This window comes from Coregonus clupeaformis, chromosome 17 (assembly GCF_020615455.1).
Source record: "Coregonus clupeaformis isolate EN_2021a chromosome 17, ASM2061545v1, whole genome shotgun sequence".
NCBI lineage: Eukaryota > Metazoa > Chordata > Actinopteri > Salmoniformes > Salmonidae > Coregonus > Coregonus clupeaformis.
Window position 1 is genome coordinate 69,377,116 of NC_059208.1, and position 20,912 is coordinate 69,398,027.

General features: G+C 43.3%; 1 protein-coding gene across 1 annotated transcript in view; it reads right to left on the minus strand.

Moving 5' to 3' along the window:
- Positions 1-20,912, minus strand: part of LOC121586934 (rap guanine nucleotide exchange factor 5) — a 68,139-nt gene that overhangs the window by 28,585 nt on the left and 18,642 nt on the right. The window contains exons 4-6 of the mRNA XM_041903995.1: positions 12,116-12,194; positions 11,067-11,214; positions 10,745-10,842 (exon numbers count right to left, since the gene is read on the minus strand). Coding sequence (XP_041759929.1) covers positions 10,745-10,842; positions 11,067-11,214; positions 12,116-12,194 — 325 coding nt within the window. The remainder of the gene's footprint in view (positions 1-10,744; positions 10,843-11,066; positions 11,215-12,115; positions 12,195-20,912) is intronic.

Below are 20,912 nucleotides of genomic sequence, written 5' to 3' on the forward strand. Positions count from 1 at the left end.
CCTGGTAGTACTGTGATTTTCCATCAATCAACTAGTAACCTGGTAGTACTGTGATTTTCCATCAATCAACTAGTAACCTGGTATTACTGTGATTTTCCATCAATCAACTAGTAACCTGGTAGTACTGTGATTTTCCATCAATCAACAAGTAACCTAGTAGTACTGTGACTTTCCATCAATCAACTAGTAACCTAGTAGTACTGTGATATTCCATCAATCAACTAGTAACCTGGTAGTACTGTGATTTTCCATCAATCAACTAGTAACCTGGTATTACTGTGATTTTCCATCAATCAACTAGTAACCTGATATTACTGTGATTTTCCATCAATCAACTAATAACCTGGTAGTACTGTGATTTTCCATCAATCAATTAGTAACCTGGTAGTACTGTGATTTTCCATCAATCAACTAGTAACCTGGTAGTACTGTGATTTTCCATCAATCAATTAGTAACCTGGTAGTACTGTGATTTTCCATCAATCAACTAGTAACCTGATATTACTGTGATTTTCCATCAATCAACTAGTAACCTGATATTACTGTGATTTTCCATCAATCAATTAGTAACCTGGTAGTATTGTGATTTTCCATCAATCAACTAGTAACCTGGTAGTACTGTGATTTTCCATTAATCAACTAGTAACCTAGTAGTACTGTGATTTTCCATCAATCAACTAGTAACCTGGTAGTACTGTGATTTTCCATCAATCAACTAGTAACCTGGTAGTACTGTGATTTTCCATCAATCAACTAGTAACCTGGTATTACTGTGATTTTCCATCAATCAACTAGTAACCTGGTATTACTGTGATTTTCCATCAATCAACTAGTAACCTGGTATTACTGTGATTTTCCATCAATCAACTAGTAACCTGGTATTACTGTGATTTTCCATCAATCAACTAGTAACCTGGTAGTAGAGCTTCTCGGTGGAGAGCTTCTCATATGGTGTTGAGTAAAGCTTAACCATATATTAGATCGTAGGTTGGTAGTTAGTTGTAGTTAGGTATTGTATTTATTATAGGTTAGTATTGTTGTTATTGTAGGTTTCCGTAGGTAATTGTAGGTTAGTATTGAAGCACGAGGCTAGCTAGCTAGCGGGTAGCTACTGGTAACGATTAGCTGTTTCCAATGTTAAATGTGCTGCTAGCCAACGTTTAATTTTTGCTGCGTTATGCGTTATGAAAGGAACTAGACACGGACATGAATTATCTGTTTAGTGTGCTAACACACTCTTGGCAGTTTGTTGTAACCAAGTATTGGTGCTAAATTGTGTGTTAATGGATGCTAGCTTGCTAGTTAGCTACGGCGTCATAGCTAGGTATCGTGGGTAGTTACTGTGTCTTGGCAGTGTCTTCCGCCGTGCCGGCTGTAGCACGAAGCGAGCTAACTAGCCGTTTTTTCGAACAGAGTCAGAGTCAACACAGTAGCCATTGTGTGCCGGGTGTAGCACGAAGCTAGCTAGCTAGCCGTTCTTCAAACAAAGTCAACACAGTGGCCATTGCTAGCTACCCAACACGACCAGCGAACTGTACGGTAGTAGCTAATTACAATATACTTGTCCTAGCTAGCCAACGTTGAATCATTGCTGCGTCATGAAAGGAACTTGACACAGACACGAATGATCTGTTTAGTGTGTTATCACACTATTGGTGGTTTGCTGTGACCAAGTGTTTGTGCTAAACTGTGTGTTACTGGATGCTAGCATGCTAGTTAGCTAGTTAACACACTATTGGTGGTTTGTTGTGACCAAGTATTGGTGCTTAACTGTGTGTTAAACTGTGTGTTATTGGATGCTAGCATGCTAGTCAGCTATGGTGTCATAGTTAGCTAGCTGAATAAAGTGGGTTGAGTCTATTCCTTTAAACATTGAACAACTGTGGTTCACAACAATTTCTGATTTCTAAAGGTGGAAGTTGGGAGAGTTTCTTGTTCGGGTGGTTCAGTGAAACAATTTTAGTTTCTGAGGTAGAAGTTTTTGGTGAGGAGGCCCCCTCTCTCCTCTCCCAGATGCTTAGCTCATTTCATTCCGATCTCCTCTGCATTTTTGTAGCCATTTGCTACAGCCTGTCAACTATGCCTCTGCCTATCCCTGTTCTCTCCTCTCTGCACAGGCTACACAAACAACGCACCACACCGCGCGGCTGCTGCCTCTCTAACCTGGTGGTCCCTGCACGCACCCCCTCACCTGGAGTTCCAGGTCGCAGGCAGCCTCTGGAACTGCCGTTCTGCTGCCAACAAAGCTGACTTCATCCCAGCCTATGCCAACCTCCAGTCCCTCGACTTCCTGGCGCTGACGGAAACATGGATCACCACTGAAAACACGGCTACTCCTACTGCTCTCTCCTCGTCTGACCATGTGTTCTCGCATACCCCGAGAGCATCTGGTCAGAGGGGTGGTGGTACAGGAATCCTCATCTCTCCCAAGTGGACATTCTCAATTTTTCCCCTAACCCATCTGTCTATCTCCTCATTTGAATTCCATGCTGTCACAGTCACTAGCCCATTTAAGCTTAATATCCTTGTCATCTATCGCCCTCCAGGTTCCCTTGGAGAGTTCATCAACGAGCTTGACGCCTTGATAAGTTCCTTTCCTGAGGATGGCTCACCCCTCACAGTTTTGGGGGATTTCAACCTCCCTATGTCCACGTTTGACTCATTTCTCTCTGCCTCCTTCTTTCCACTCCTCTCCTCTTTTGACTTCACCCTCTCACCGTCCCCCTACTCACAAGGCAGGCAATACGCTTGACCTCATCTTCACTAGATGCTGCTCCTCTACTAATCTCACTGCAACTCCCCTCCAAGTCTCCGACCACTACTTTGTTTCCTTTTCTCTCTCGCTCTCCTCCCACACTACTCACTCTGCCCCTACACAGATGGTAATGCGCCGCCGCAACCTTCGCTCTCTCTCTCCCACTACTCTCTCCTCTTCCATCCTATCATCTCTTCCCTCTGCTCAATCCTTCTCCCTCCAATCTCCTGATTCTGCCTCCTCAACCCTCCTCTCCTCCCTTTCTGCATCCTTTGACTCTCTGTGTCCCCTATCCTCCCGGCCGGCTCGGTCCTCCCCTCCAGCTCCGTGGCTTGATGACTCACTGCGAGCTCACAGAACAGAGCTCCGGGCAGCGGAGCGGAAATGGAAGAAAACTAAACTCCCTACCGACCTGGCATCTTTTCACTCCCTCCTCTCTACATTTTCTTCATCTGTTTCTGCTGCTAAGGCCACCTTCTACCACTCTAAATTCCAAGCATCTGCCTCTAACCCTAGGAAGCTCTTTGCCACATTTTCCTCCCTCCTGAATCCCCCCCTCTCTCTCTGTGGATGACTTCGTCAACCACTTTGAAAAAGAAGGTTGACGACATCCGATCCTCGTTTGTTAAGTCTAATGACACTGCTGGTCCTGCTCACACTGCCCTACCCTATGCTTTGACTTCTTTCTCCCCTCTCTCTCCAGATAAAATCCTGCGACTTGTGACTGCAGGCCGCCCAACAACCTGCCCGCTTGACCCCATCCCCTCCTCCCTTCTCCAGACCATCTCCGGTGACCTTCTCCCCTACCTCACCTCGCTGATCAACTCATCCTTGACCGCCGGCCATGTCCCTTCCGTCTTCAAGAGAGCGAGAGTTGCTCCCCTTCTCAAAAAACCAACACTCGACCCCACTGATGTCAACAACTACAGACCAGTATCCCTTCTCTCTTTTCTTTCCAAAACTATTGAGCGTGCCGTCTTTAGCCAACTCTCTTGCTATCTCTCTCAGAATGACCTTCTTGATCCAAACCAATCAGGTTTCAGGACTGGTCATTCAACTGAGACTGCTCTCCTCTGTGTCACGGAGACTCTCCGCACTGCTAAAGCTAACTCTCTCTCCTCTGCTCTTGTCCTTCTAGACCTGTCTGCTGCCTTTGATACTGTGAACCATCAGATCCTCCTCTCCACCCTCTCCGAGCTGGGCATCTCCGGCGCGGCTCACTCCTGGATTGCGTCCTACCTGACCGGTCGCTCCTACCAAGTGGCGTGGCGAGAAGCTGTCTCCGCACCACGTGCTCTCACCACTGGTGTCCCCCAAGGCTCAGTTCTAGGCCCTCTCCTTTTCTCCCTATACACCAAGTCACTTGGCTCTGTCATATCCTCACATGGTCTCTCCTATCATTGCTACGCTGACGATACACAACTAATCTTCTCCTTTCCCCCTTCTGATAACCAGGTGGCGAATCGCATCTCTGCATGTCTGGCAGACATATCAGCATGGATGACGGATCACCACCTCAAGCTGAACCCTGGCAAGACGGAGCTGCTCTTCCTCCCGGGGAAGGACTGCCCGTTCCATGATCTCGCCATCACGGTTGACAACTCCGCTGTGTCCTCCTCCCAGAGTGCGAAGAGCCTAGGCGTGACCCTGGACAACACCCTGTCGTTCTCCGCCAACATCAAGGCGGTGACCCGCTCCTGCAGGTTCATGCTCTACAACATTCGGAGAGTACGACCCTGCCTTACACAGGAAGCGGCACAGGTCCTAATCCAGGCACTTGTCATCTCCCGTCTGGACTACTGCAACTCGCTGTTGGCTGGCCTCCCTGCCTGTGCCATTAAACCCCTACAACTCATCCAGAATGCCGCAGCCCGTCTGGTGTTCAACCTTCCCAAGTTCTCTCACGTCACCCCCTCCTCCGCACACTCCACTGGCTTCCAGTTGAAGCTCGCATCCGCTACAAGACCATGGTGCTTGCCTATGGAGCAGTGAGGGGAACGGCACCTCTGTACCTTCAGGCTCTGATCAGTCCCTACACCCAAACGAGGGCATTGCGCTCATCCACCTCTGGCCTGCTGGCTCCCTTCCTCTGCGGAAGCATAGTTCCCGCTCAGCCCAGTCAAAACTGTTCGCTGCTCTGGCACCCCAATGGTGGAACAAGCTCCCTCACGACGCCAGGACAGCGGAGTCACTCACCACCTTCCGGAGACATTTGAAACCCCACCTCTTTAAGGAATACCTGGGATAGGATAAAGGAATCCTCCCCCAATTGTAAAGTGGTTATCCCACTGGCTATAGGGTGAACGCACCAATTTGTGAGTCGCTCTGGCTAAGAGCGTCTGCTAAATGACGTTAATGTGCCCTTGAGCAAGGCACTTAACCCTAATTGCTCCTGTAAGTCGCTCTGGATAAGAGCGTCTGCTAAATGACTAAAATGTAAATGTAAAATGTAGTACTGTGATTTTCCATCAATCAACTAGTAACCTAGTAGTACTGTGATTTTCCATCACTCAACTAGTAACCTGGTATTACTGTGATTTTCCATCAATTAACTAGTAACATAGTAGTACTGTGATTTTCCATCAATCAACTAGTAACCTGATATTACTGTGATTTTCCATCAATCAACTAGTAACCTGGTATTACTGTGATTTTCCATCAATCAACTAGTAACCTGGTAGTACTGTGATTTTCCATCAATCAACTAGTAACCTGATATTACTGTGATTTTCCATCAATCAACTAGTAACCTGGTAGTACTGTGATTTTCCATCAATCAACTAGTAACCTGGTAGTACTGTGATTTTCCATCAATCAACTAGTAACCTGGTAGTACTGTGATTTTCCATCAATCAACTAGTAACCTGGTAGTACTGTGATTTTCCATCAATCAACTAGTAACCTGGTAGTACTGTGATTTTCCATCAATCAACTAGTAACCTGGTATTACTGTGATTTTCCATCAATCAACTAGTAACCTGGTAGTACTGTGATTTTCCATCAATCAACAAGTAACCTAGTAGTACTGTGACTTTCCATCAATCAACTAGTAACCTAGTAGTACTGTGATTTTCCATCAATCAACTAGTAACCTGGTAGTACTGTGATTTTCCATCAATCAACTAGTAACCTGGTATTACTGTGATTTTCCATCAATCAACTAGTGGCCTGATATTACTGTGATTTTCCATCAATCAACTAATAACCTGGTAGTACTGTGATTTTCCATCAATCAATTAGTAACCTGGTAGTACTGTGATTTTCCATCAATCAACTAGTAACCTGGTAGTACTGTGATTTTCCATCAATCAATTAGTAACCTGGTAGTACTGTGATTTTCCATCAATCAACTAGTAACCTGATATTACTGTGATTTTCCATCAATCAACTAGTAACCTGATATTACTGTGATTTTCCATCAATCAATTAGTAACCTGGTAGTATTGTGATTTTCCATCAATCAACTAGTAACCTGGTAGTACTGTGATTTTCCATTAATCAACTAGTAACCTAGTAGTACTGTGATTTTCCATCAATCAACTAGTAACCTGGTAGTACTGTGATTTTCCATCAGGACTACATGGCTCTATATCACCATGCTAGTGTATAAATAGTAACAATAGCACCATTCAGATTCACAGCCTTTATTGTCAAGGTGAAATGAGTCATGGTCCTGATTAGATTAATCAAGGCTAGGTGACATGAGTCATGGTCCTAATTAGATTAATCAAGGCTAGGTGACATGAGTCATGGTCCTAATTAGATTAATCAAGGCTAGGTGACATGAGTCATGGTCTCTAACGTTGCATTATTAAAGGTGCAATATGTAGAAATCGCTCCGCCATTTCCTCGTTGCTAACATTCTAATAGTTTGCCTAATTTCAGTTTATGTGACAACAAGGCATGTATAGTGTAGAGAATCATTGTATTATCTAAACCGCTGTGAAATATATTTTCTATAACCAAAAATATTGTATTTTCAGCTGTTTGAAGCTGGTGTACAAAACCGAAAGTAAAAGACGCAAAAACTAAACTCAAGAACGGGAAGCATAGAAAGAGCACACATAGACCAGATCTACCACTCCTTAGACTTGCTTTCAATGAGAATAACAGATATATAACTCACATTTCTATGTGAATTTGGTCTGGAGGGAGTAGGTGAGGAGAAGGAAGGGAGGAGGGAGGAGAGGAGGGGAGGGGAGGGTTGACATGGGATGTGTCCCAGTGTCTGTGGGGAGGGGAGGGTTGACATGGGATGTGTCCCAGTGTCTGTGGGGAGGGGAGGGTTGACATGGGATGTGTCCCAGTGTCTGTGGGGAGGGGAGGGTTGACATGGGATGTGTCCCAGTGTATGTGGGGAGGGGAGGGTTGATATGGGATGTGTCCCAGTGTGTCTGCTGTTCTCTGACAGAAAGCAGAGGGTTGTTTTCACTCCCAGGTCAAAGGGCAAACACAGAGATTCTCTCTGAAGCATTTCTATTCAACATGAAGGTCTAGTTGACATGCAGCCATGTCTGTACCTAGAGGAACGAGCCTAGAAGACCGTAGCACACTAACTCACTGGTTTATAATATCGATCAGAGGAAGATGCATTGTACTCGATGGACACCATGTTCAATATTCTGGGTGTTCTTGGATGTGTGTGTTTGTCACAAGGAAGGAATCCTCAATGCTATTGGCAATAATAGAACCAACAGTACAAATGGAACAACAGGCCTCTCTGTCACAGCTGGTGCTTTCCCAGCTATTCTTCCTACGTGTCTTAGACCGCTGACACAGAGGGAGAGGAACTCAGTGACCTTCACATTTCAGTACAACAACACAGCCCCCAACAGCACAACAACACTCCCCAAACAGTACAACAACACAGCCCCAAACAGTACAACAGCTGTTTACCAGCTACAGTGGGGAAAAAAAGTATTTAGTCAGCCACCAATTGTGCAAGTTCTCCCACTTAAAAAGATGAGAGAGGCCTGTAATTTTCATCATAGGTACACGTCAACTATGACAGACAAATTGAGAAAAAAAAATCCAGAAAATCCCATTGTAGGATTTTTTATGAATTTATTTGCAAATTATGGTGGAAAATAAGTATTTGGTCACCTACAAACAAGCAAGATTTCTGGCTCTCACAGACCTGTAACTTCTTCTTTAAGAGGCTCCTCTGTCCTCCACTCGTTACCTGTATTAATGGCACCTGTTTGAACTTGTTATCAGTATAAAAGACACCTGTCCACAACCTCAAACAGTCACACTCCAAACTCCACAATGGCCAAGACCAAAGAGCTGTCAAAGGACACCAAAAACAAAATTGTAGACCTGCACCAGGCTGGGAAGACTGAATCTGCAATAGGTAAGCAGCTTGGTTTGAAGAAATCAACTGTGGGAGCAATTATTAGGAAATGGAAGACATACAAGACCACTGATAATCTCCCTCGATCTGGGGCTCCACGCAAGATCTCACCCCGTGGGGTCAAAATGATCACAAGAATGGTGAGCAAAAATCCCAGAACCACACGGGGGGACCTAGTGAATGACCTGCAGAGAGCTGGGACCAAAGTAACAAAGCCTACCATCAGTAACACACTACGCCGCCAGGGACTCAAATCCTGCAGTGCGAGACGTGTCCCCCTGCTTAAGCCAGTACATGTCCAGGCCCGTCTGAAGTGCATTTGGATGATCCAGAAGAGGATTGGGAGAATGTCATATGGTCAGATGAAACCAAAATATAACTTTTTGGTAAAAACTCAACTCGTCATGTTTGGAGGACAAAGAATGCTGAGTTGCATCCAAAGAACACCATACCTACTGTGAAGCATGGGGTTGGAAACATCATGCTTTGGGGATGTTTTTCTGCAAAGGGACCAGGACGACTGATCCGTGTAAAGGAAAGAATGAATGGGGCCATGTATCGTGAGATTTTGAGTGAAACCCTCCTTCCATCAGCAAGGGCATTGAAGATGAAACGTGGCTGGGTCTTTCAGCATGACAATGATCCCAAACACACCGCCCGGGCAACGAAGGAGTGGCTTCGTAAGAAGCATTTCAAGGTCCTGGAGTGGCCTAGCCAGTCTCCAGATCTCAACCCCATAGAAAATCTTTGGAGGGAGTTGAAAGTCTGTGTTGCCCAGCGACAGCCCCAAAACATCACTGCTCTAGAGGAGATCTGCATGGAGGAATGGGCCAAAATACCAGCAACAGTGTGTGAAAACCTTGTGAAGACTTACAGAAAACGTTTGACCTGTGTCATTGCCAACAAAGGGTATATAACAAAGTATTGAGAAACTTATGTTATTAACCAAATACTTATTTTCCACCATCATATGCCAATAAATTCATTAAAAATCCTACAATGTGATTTTCTGGAATTTTTTTTCTCATTTTGTCTGTCATAGTTGACGTGTACCTATGATGAAAATTACAGGCCTCTCTCATCTTTTTAAGTGGGAGAACTTGCACAATTGGTGGCTGACTAAATACTTTTTTTCCCCACTGTACATGTTCGGAATTCACACTTAGGAGAGATAATCCACGCATACATTACACATAAATACACTATATATACAAAAGTATGTGGACACTCCTTCAAATTAGTGGATTCGGCTATTTCAGCCGCACCCGTTGGTGACAGGTGTATAAAATCGAGCACACAGCCATGCAATCTCCATAGACAAACACTGGAAGTAGAATGACCTTACTGAAGAGCTCAGTGACTTTCAACGTGGCACCAACATAGGACCTTTCCAACAAGTCAGTTCGTCAAATTTCTGCCCTGCTAGAGCTGCCCAAGTCAACTGTAAGTGCTGTTATTGTGAAGAGCAACAACGGCTCAGCCGTGAAATGGTAAGCCACACAAGCTCCCGGAACGGGACTGGCGAGTGCTGAAGCACGTAGCACGTAAAAATCGTCTGTCCTCGGTTACAACACTCATCACTGAGTTCCAAACTGCCTCTGGAAGCAATGTCAGCACAAGAACTGTTCGTCAGGAGCTTCATGAAATGGGTTTTAATGGCCGAGCAACCGCACACAAGCTTAAGATCACCATGTGCGGCTGGAGTGGTGTAAAGCTTGCCGCCATTGAACTCTGGAGCAGTGGAAATGCGTTCTCTGGAGTGATGAATCATGCTTCACCATCTGGCAGTCCGACGGACGAATCTGGGTGGATGCCAGGAGGATGCCAGGAGAACGCTACCTGCCCGAATGCATAGTGCCAACTGTAAAGTTTGGTGGAGGACTAATAACTGTTTTTCATGGTTCGGGCTAGGCCCCTTAGTTCCAGTGAAGGGAAATCTTAACGTTGCAGCATACAATGACATTCTAGTCAATTCTGTGCTTCTAACTTTGTGGCAACAGTTTGGGGAAGGCCATTTCCTGTGCACAAAGCGAGGTCCATACAGAAATGGTTTATCGAGATCGGTATGGAAGAACTTGACTGGCCTGCACAGAGCCCTAATCTCAACCCCATCCCCACCTTTGGGATGAATTGGAACGCCGACTGCGAGCCAGGCCTAATTGCCCAACATCAGTGCCCGACCTCACTAATGCTCTTGTGGCTGAATGGAAGCAAGTCCCCACAGCAATGTTCCAACATCTAGTGGAAAGACTTCCCAGAAGAGTGGAGGCTGTTATTAGCAGCAAAGGAAGGGACCAACTCCATATTAATGCCCATGATTTTGGAATGAGATATTCAACGATGTTCCACATACTTTTGGTCATGTAGTGTAACTAATTCATCATATAAATTATTCCATTATTCAATTCCTAAGTCTCGCATGTTAAATATATTGGTGGCTACAGTGGTCTACAGTGGTCCTCTGTAGCTCAATTGGTAGAGCATGGCGCTTGTAACGCCAGGGTAGTGGGTTCGATCCCCGGGACCACCCATACGTAAAAATGTATGCACACATGACTGTAAGTCGCTTTGGATAAAAGCGTCTGCTAAATGGCATATTATTATATTATTATTAAATGCATTATATGGCCACTCACTGTCTGCGATGCAGCCGCAGGAGTTTCTGTAGATCCTTCTGCTCCTTCTCCAGAGTTGGATAGTCATACAGGTCATCCAGAAGGAAACGATACAATGTCTGAAACACAAAGACAACATCTAATGTCTGTTTTCACCCTCCCTTATCATGATATCACTTATTTTAGGGTCATCTCACTGTCCCATATCCCTAGCCTGGCCCCAGATTTGTTTGTGCTGTCTTGCCAACTCCTTATAAATGACTGAAGGAGTTTGAAAGACAGCACAAACAGATCTGGAAACAAGCTATAATATCCCTTCTTCTCCTCCCTCGCTCCGTCATACCTTCATGAAGAGTTTCACATGCTCGTCTTCTTGTAGGAAGTCCCTGTAGAGTGTTGTCCACTGTGTCACCAGGTGCAGGACCTTACGTTTCCTGTCCAGAACCTCCTTCCCTTCCTCTTTCCCCCGGTGGTGTCTCTTTGAACAATAGGTGGGCTCTATGAGTTAAGGCATCAACACAGCAGGAGAGAGGTCTCTCAGTAGGCGTTGTGTGTATTGACATTAGCCAGGCCAACAGGATCAACACCGCTATTTTTAATTGTTCCAAGTTGTGAGGTGTATGTGTGCAGTGATTCTATGGGTGAGGTTTGTGTGTGTGTGTGTGTGTGTGTGTGTGTGTGTGTGTGTGTGTGTGTGTGTGTGTGTGTGTGTGTGTGTGTGTGTGTGTGTGTGTGTGTGTACAGTACAGAAAAGCCGGTAGCTTTAGAGGTAAGGGTGGTGTACTGTATCTAGAGGTAAGGGTGGTGTACTGTATCTAGAGGTAAGGGTGGTGTACTGTATTCTAGAGGTAAGGGTGGTGTACTGTATTCTAGAGGTAAGGGTGGTGTACTGTATTCTAGAGGTAATGGTGGTGTACTGTAGTCTAGAGGTAAGGTTGGTGTACTGTAGTCTAGTGGTAAGGGTTGTGTACTGTAGTCTAGAGGTAAGGGTGGTGTACTGTAGTCTAGAGGTAAGGGTGTTGTACTGTAGTCTAGAGGTAAGGGTGGTGTACTGTAGTCTAGAGGTAAGGGTGGTGTACTGTATTCTAGAGGTAAGGGTGTTGTACTGTAGTCTAGAGGTAAGGGTGGTGTACTGTAGTCTAGAGGTAAGGGTGGTGTACTGTATTCTAGAGGTAAGGGTGTTGTACTGTAGTCTAGAGGTAAGGGTGGTGTACTGTAGTCTAGAGGTAAGGGTGGTGTACTGTAGTCTAGAGGTAAGGGTGGTGTACTGTAGTCTATAGGTAAGGGTGGTGTACTGTAGTCTAGAGGTAAGGGTGGTGTACTGTAGTCTAGAGGTAAGGGTGGTATACTGTAGTCTAGATGTGACCACCACTGCCTGTAGTAGAAGGATATTGTCCCAAAAGAGCCTGACACAGATCACTGGTTGACATGAACACCAGGTATGTCAGCAGGAAGTCATCCAGGAGAGGCTCTGTAAAACAGGAAACAGAACAACTTCCAATAGAACTGGGTAAAACTGATTCAAATCCAATGTAATTGGATAGAATGTAATTAATGTTTAATTATTAATGACCAAACCAAGCTTGTATGATCCTTAAAGCTACCTTCAAGCATCCGTAGGCTACTTCAAAGATGCAGACCATACAAAATTGTGCTCATACAGTAAATTAATTAAACAAATGGAAAAAGCCTGATCTCTGAAAAGTGAATTCCACCTTCTGACATCTTTTGTAACGTTTCTCTTTAACTATATTAATCTAAACTCCTCCCACCTGCTGTTACCATTAGCTCCAACGCCATCCAGCTCTCCGCTCTACCTACAGCATTTCTATGTTCACACTGTGCCAAGCTCATTTAGTACTGACCTTGAAGAACTCCATGGAGGTTTTCAATCACTACACTGTCTATTGAAAGTAATGTCTTCAGTTAGCAATGTGTAAAACATATTAGCAAACCTGTGGATGGACACAAAATAAGTACCAATCGGGCAACCCCAATGCATAGTGGGGAAGAAATTACATTTGAATATATGAATATAATCATTGCGAAAAGCATCCCCCAAGACGAGAATTTATGAATATATATCCCCGGCCTACACAATGTCTCAGTGTTGTGATATAAATATGCAAAAAAACACATTGGCTTAAAGAAATCATTAAGGCAAAATTATTTTAATTAGATAAGGGTGACAGGTCTCACCCAGTGAAAGTAATTACTCCTAACAATCAGTGAAAGATCCTTGTGCAATGTGAAAATGACTCTAAAACACATATAGAGCCCATCCCAAATGGCACCCTATTCCATTGTGTTCTACTTCTGACCAGGACCCATCTAGGGAATAGGGTGCCATTTGGGACACAGACTATAGACTCTCGAAATGAGAATGTTAACGAATGAACACAGGATCGGAACACAGGTTGAAAGAGAGAGAGAGAGAGATTGAGAGAGGATCTCAATGTGTGTGAGTGACCTTTCCACTGGTCCTGACCTCCTAGTTGACTCATCGTTATTCTAAGTCACTCAGGGAATGACTCACACGCTTTCCAATGATGATTGTTCCATTTTAATTTGCTCCCTGGATACTTAAGCTATGTCGAATGACTCCCTCCTTCCCCTGTAGCCTGATCATTAATGTATACTGGGCTGTTCTCTGTCTGCTACAGGCAGTAGCAGGGAAGATAAGGCTACGTTGTTAACTTGCCGCTTGACACTGGTGTAAAGTACTTCAGTCAAAATACTTGAAAGTTCTACTTACAGTAAGTAGTTTTTTCGGGTATCTGTACTTTACTTTACTATTTATATTTTCACAACTTTTACTTTTACTTCACTACATTCCTAAAGAAAATGATGTGCTTTTTACTCCATACATTTTCCCTGACACATTTCTTTTTTTAATGCTTAGCAGGACAGGAAAATGGTCTAATTCACACACTTATCGAGAGAACATCCCTGGTCATCCCTACTGATGCTGATCTGGTGGACTCACTAAGCACATGCTTAGTTTGTAAATTATGTCTGAGTATTGGAGTGTGCCCCTGGCTATCAGTAAAAAATGTAATAAAAAATGAGGCCGTCTGGTTTGCTTAATATAAGGAATTTAAAAGTATTTATACTTTTACTTTTGATACTTAAATATATTTTAGCAATTACATTTACTTTCGATACTTAAGTATAGTTAAAAGCAAATACTTTTAGACTCAAGTAGTATTTTACTGGGTGACTTTCACTTTTACTTGAGTCATTTTCTATTAAGATATCTTTAATTTTACTCAAGTATGACAATTGGGTACTTTTTCCACCATTGCTGCTTTACTCTAACCACCGGTCCAGTCGATGCTCTAAATCAAATTATATTTCCAATGCCGTCGTAGCAATCTGATATTTGCTTAGCCTTAACCCATTGCTTTAATGTGTTTACAAGCATCATTGACGGTCGCTGCGTCCTTGTGTGCAGACATCTCAAGGTTACAGGACATGTCATTCCTAGATATATGCTTTGATTTCATTATTAACAATGGCTTTGAACATTATCTAATAAACAGATTTGTCAATATGAAAATACCAACTCAGCTGGAAAATCAATTCAATGTTGTTGTTTGTTCTAGATCATTTGTTGTGTTTTCTTTGGTAAAAGTGCACCATCGTGACAATAAACAGTTCCATTTGAGAGGAATTTCAAGGGATCTCGTCAGATAACTACTCTATGATTATTTGCTATTTTTGTCAGTTGCATTAAGAGGTTTGTTGTTTGTTTGTTTGTAACTGCATATTTAGGTCTTGAGCATCCCAGAAACAATTTTTGAAGAAGACATTTGGAAATCCAAACGCTTGGGGCGGGTTGACATTCTGTGTTGTGCAGGCCCAGAACTGATCGTCCAAGTTATGCAAGTCATTGAGAGGGAGGGAGAGTGTCCGTGCCTGTGTGCGTGTGTGTGTCTGTGCATGCCTGTGAGCGTGTGTGTGTGTTTCCAGAAAAGATGCCATGCAGCCAGGCCACAGAGTAAAGACAAGCTGTTCAAATCCTATTAGTAAGAATATGTTCCCTCCCCAGCTCTGTGTCAGTGTGCCTCACATCCCAGCATTGTACGTTGTCCCCTTTCATTTCACACTTACTTCCCTGGGCTTTGTGTGCTGCGTTCAGCTCCACAGAACACTGCTCCCTCCCTCCCATCGTTATGTTAATCCACAGCACAGCGTACAGCTGTAGACACATCACTCACTCAGCGCTTTATGAGGAGAAACATGCAAACAGAGCAACATTCAACACACACACTGAAACACCACATACTGTCGTAGGCTAGTTCAGCAGACAACTCCCAACACCCAAACACACATCCTGTATGATGTGCAAGAACACAAACACACATGCATACACTAATGCACACACACTCACACACACTCTCACACACTCACACTCACACACATTCACACACACTCACACACACACTGTACACACACACACACACCTCTTCTGCCGCTGGTACTACATTAAATCTCTTGTGTCTGTTATTTCCAGGTAACCCTGACCTGACCCCAGTCTCAGGACTAACCATAATACACACTACTACCCACTAAGCAGGGCAAGCAGTAACCATAATACACACTACTACCCACTAAGCAGGGCAAGAAGTAACCATAATACACACTACTACCCACTAAGCAGGGCAAGCAGTAACCATAATACACACTACTACCCACTAAGCAGGGCAAGTAGTAACCATAATACACACTACTACCCACTAAGCAGGGCAAGTAGTAACCATAATACACACTACTACCCACTAAGCAGGGCAAGCAGTAACCATAATACACACTACTACCCACTAAGCAGGGCAAGCAGTAACCATAATACACACTACTACCCACTAAGCAGGGCAAGTAGTAACCATAATACACACTACTACCCACTAAGCAGGGCAAGTAGTAACCATAATACACACTACTACCCACTAACCAGGGCAAGCAGTAACCATAATACACACTACTACCCACTAAGCAGGGCAAGTAGTAACCATAATACACACTACTACCCACTAAGCAGGGCAAGTAGTAACCATAATACACACTACTACCCACTAAGCAGGGCAAGAAGTAACCATAATACACACTACTACCCACTAAGCAGGGCAAGCAGTAACCATAATACACACTACTACCCACTAAGCAGGGCAAGTAGTAACCATAATACACACTACTACCCACTAAGCAGGGCAAGTAGTAACCATAATACACACTACTACCCACTAAGCAGGGCAAGCAGTAACCATAATACACACTACTACCCACTAAGCAGGGCAAGCAGTAACCAACCATAATACACACTACTACCCACTAAGCAGGGCAAGTAGTAACCATAATACACACTACTACCCACTAAGCAGGGCAAGCAGTAACCATAATACACACTACTACCCACTAAGCAGGGCAAGCAGTAACCATAATACACACTACTACCCACTAAGCAGGGCAGGCAGTAACCATAATACACACTACTACCCACTAAGCAGGGCAAGCAGTAACCATAATACACACTACTACCCACTAAGCAGGGCAAGTAGTAACCATAATACACACTACTACCCACTAAGCAGGGCAAGCAGTAACCATAATACACACTACTACCCACTAAGCAGGGCAAGCAGTAACCATAATACACACTACTACCCACTAAGCAGGGCAGGCAGTAACCATAATACACACTACTACCCACTAAGCAGGGCAAGCAGTAACCATAATACACACTACTACCCACTAAGCAGGGCAAGCAGTAACCATAATACACACTACTACCCACTAAGCAGGGCAAGCAGTAACCATAATACACACTACTACCCACTAAGCAGGGCAAGCAGTAACCATAATACACACTACTACCCACTAAGCAGGGCAAGCAGTAACCATAATACACACTACTACCCACTAAGCAGGGCAAGCAGTAACCATAATACACACTACTACCCACTAAGCAGGGCAAGCAGTAACCATAATACACACTACTACCCACTAAGCAGGGCAAGCAGTAACCATAATACACACTACTACCCACTAAGCAGGGCAAGAAGTAACCATAATACACACTACTACCCACTAAGCAGGGCAAGAAGTAACCATAATACACACTACTACCCACTAAGCAGGGCAAGCAGTAACCATAATACACACTACTACCCACTAAGCAGGGCAAGCAGTAACCATAATACACACTACTACCCACTAAGCAGGGCAAGAAGTAACCATAATACACACTACTACCCACTAAGCAGGGCAAGTAGTAACCATAATACACACTACTACCCACTAAGCAGGGCAAGCAGTAACCATAATACACACTACTACCCACTAAGCAGGGCAAGCAGTAACCATAATACACACTACTACCCACTAAGCAGGGCAAGCAGTAACCATAATACACACTACTACCCACTAAGCAGGGCAAGCAGTAACCATAATACACACTACTACCCACTAAGCAGGGCAAGAAGTAACCATAATACACACTACTACCCACTAAGCAGGGCAAGCAGTAACCATAATACACACTACTACCCACTAAGCAGGGCAAGCAGTAACCATAATACACACTACTACCCACTAAGCAGGGCAAGCCGTCTTCTATGAGTTAAAAAAGCGACTGCGTCTTAATTGGCACCTGGTCAAATGTAGTGCACTACAGGGAATAGGATGCCAAAACCAACCAACTAATATTTAATTATGGGATGGGGCTAGACTCGGCTAGAGGCTTAGTTCAGTAGCAGGTTCTGCTTCCCATCATGCACTTCTCTACAGTATGAAGCACTCTGCTCTAGAGTCATGTTTTGTTCAATTGCACCATGACTTCCTGAAATGAGTCTCCCTGCTTGTACAAAAAATATTACATTAAAAAGAGAAAATCCAACTCCTATGGACGGTGAGGTCCAACGGCAATAACTACTGTAATCCTGCAATGTTAGGAGACCACAGTGAAGGAAAGAATATACTATGGACTGAGCAATGCTTGGGCTTGCAAAATTCTCAGGTTTTTCTGAAATCCCAGTTGGAAAGGTCCTGGATTTAGGAGGATAGAAGCAGGAAATCCAGAATCCTCCAACCAGAATTTCTGGAAAACCTGGGAATACTAGGAAATGTACTACCATTTAGCAAGTCTAGCCATGCTGGAAATATCTCTTACATGATAAATATTACTCACAGCTAACTACAATAGGAGCCCAAGTTTTCCTCCTTACTGTTTTCATACTGAAGCAGTCTGCAGGATCAGTGAATAGCCTGGGGACATAGACTCTATTCTATTAACCAACGGTCAGTGAATCTCTTCTGTGTCCCAAATGACACTCTATTCCCTATATAGTGCATTACTTTTGACCAGTGTCCATTGGGCTCCCATTTGGGACCACAGTCTCTGGTCTGCCTTTACTTCACTGAACACAGCTCATGTAGGCACACAGCCCCTGTTACTACCACTAGACCTTGACCAGGGAGAGATTAGTTGAGGACACAGTCCACATCTTCCACTTAATCAGGGTAGGAGAGAAAGGAGCACTCCAGAAGTACAGAAAATAAAAATGGATTTGCATGAGAAACTGTACATTGATGTTATTCATCTATATCTCTATGTACTATGTGCATTGATATCTATTCATATTCTCCCTACAAGGGAAGTTACTTGAAAGAGAAAGCTAACATGGAATGAATACGTAAGTAACATTGTAAGTGTATGATTATTATTATTACTGTAGCATGTGCATGCAATTCTATCATACAATAGCCTTGACTTCATCCAAACATAAACATCAGACCAGATTACTTCAACTACCTCAACTAGCCGGTGCCCCTGCACATTGACTCTGCACCGGCACCCCCCTGTATAAATGATGTAAATGTAAATGTAATATATAGCCTCCCTACTGCTATTTTATTTTACTTCTGCTCTTTTTTTCTCAACACTTTTTTTGTTGTTGTTTAATTTTTACTTTTTTGTTAGAAATAAATGCACTGTTGGTTAAGGGCTGTAAGTAAGCATTTCACTGTAATGTCTGCACCTGTTGTATTCGGCGCATGTGGCCAATAAAATTTGATTTGATTTGATTTGATTTACTTTCCCATTATACAACAAGCATCCCATGATGGAATGCATTAATTCACTCATTCAAATGATTAAGCTATGCATTTCAATAAGCATTCATCTCTGATAATATACCAGAGAGTAGCAGTAGTCATCTCTGACAATATACCAGTAGTCATCTCTGACAATATACCAGTAGTCATCTCTGACAATATACCAGTAGTCCTCTCTGACAATATACCAGTAGTCATCTCTGACAATACACCAGTAGTCATTTCTGACAATATACCAGTAGTCATCTCTGACAATATACCAGTAGTCATCTCTGACAATTCACCAGTAGTCATCTATGACAATATACCAGTAGTCATCTCTGACAATACACCAGTAGTCATCTCTGACAATATACCAGTAGTCATCTCTGACAATACACAGTAGTCATCTCTGACAATATACCAGTAGTCCTCTCTGACAATATACCAGTAGTCATCTCTGACAATATACCAGTAGTCATCTCTGACAATACACCAGTAGTCATTTCTGACAATATACCAGTAGTCATATCTGACAATATACCAGTAGTCATCTCTGACAATACACCAGTAGTCATCTCTGACAATATACCAGTAGTCATCTCTGACAATACACAGTAGTCATCTCTGACAATATACCAGTAGTCCTCTCTGACAATATACCAGTAGTCATCTCTGACAATATACCAGTAGTCATCTCTGACAATACACCGTAGTCATCTCTGACAATATACCAGTAGTCATCTCTGACAATATACCAGTAGTCCTCTCTGACAATACACCAGTAGTCATCTCTGACAATACACCAGTAGTCATCTCTGACAATATACCAGTAGTCATCTCTGACAATACACCAGTAGTCCTCTCTGACAATACACCAGTAGTCCTCTCTGACAATACACCAGAGAGCAATTACATAGAATCATAATGAAGGCTTCCAATCACATACAACAACTTATGCATAATGCAGTGGTCTGGTTATTATAATGTAGGCCTACCATGTATGTGTCCCAAATGGCACCCTATTCCCTTTGTAGTGCACTACTTTTGACCAGGGCTCTGGTGCACTATAGGGAATAGGGTGCCATTTGGGACACAACCCGTAAAAGCAGTATTGCTATGCCTTATGAATTAAGAATCAGTCTGCTCGTTAGCGAACAGGACAGACCTCAAACCAAAACATCCATCTGCTTTGTTGACAATCTCTTCTCTCGTTAAGTAGATGGTAACACAATGTTCCAGTTGGGCCTTGTTTGTTTGTTTTGTGATGTGTACTTTCTGGTATTGAGTGAATCTGTGCTGAGGCAGAATCAATAGCAGCTCTCAGAGGTTTGATGTTTGGCTCAGGGAGAGAAGGTATGTATGAACGCTACTCAACACTGAACAATGGTTGCATCCCAAATGGCACCCAAATGGCACCTTTATAGTGTACTACTTTTGACAAGAGCAGTGGTATTTAAACTTTTTCAGCGGGACCACATTTTTTTCGCAATAATTTCTCGAGACCCCACCCCAAATCTAATGACGCAACCTTAAAATCGGTAAATTTCGTTTTTTACATCATCAAATAATAATTGCATTTTCAAAATGAAAAGAAACCAATAAATACATTTACTCAAAAATATTATATTTGTCATTATCTTTCTCAAAAACGTTTGTACATTGTCCCATACAATGATCTGTCCTCTTATTACTTTGTTCCCCAAAAAAACGACCGCACTGCAGTTCCCCTGCGACCCCGACTTTGAATACCACTGGGATATAGTGTATAGTAGAATACATGCTGTGTAGAGCTGTACATTACAGTATCGGCTCATGGTGATCATGTCTTCCTCAAACATGTCTGTGGTGTTCGTTAAAAGAAGTGCTATCTGGCAGAAAGATATATTTTGCATTCTTTATAATGTCTGGGTTAGCCTGGGTATCTGGCAACTAACCTTCAACAGCTATAGCAGCTTGAATATTGTATTTGTAAGGATTGTTCTTTGATCCCAACTCTTCACTTCGTTGAGATATCAATTATATATGAGGAGATTTATATTAGCTATGCTTTTCATCAATCCCCAACACATTGACTACAACGTCCTAAATGGCACCC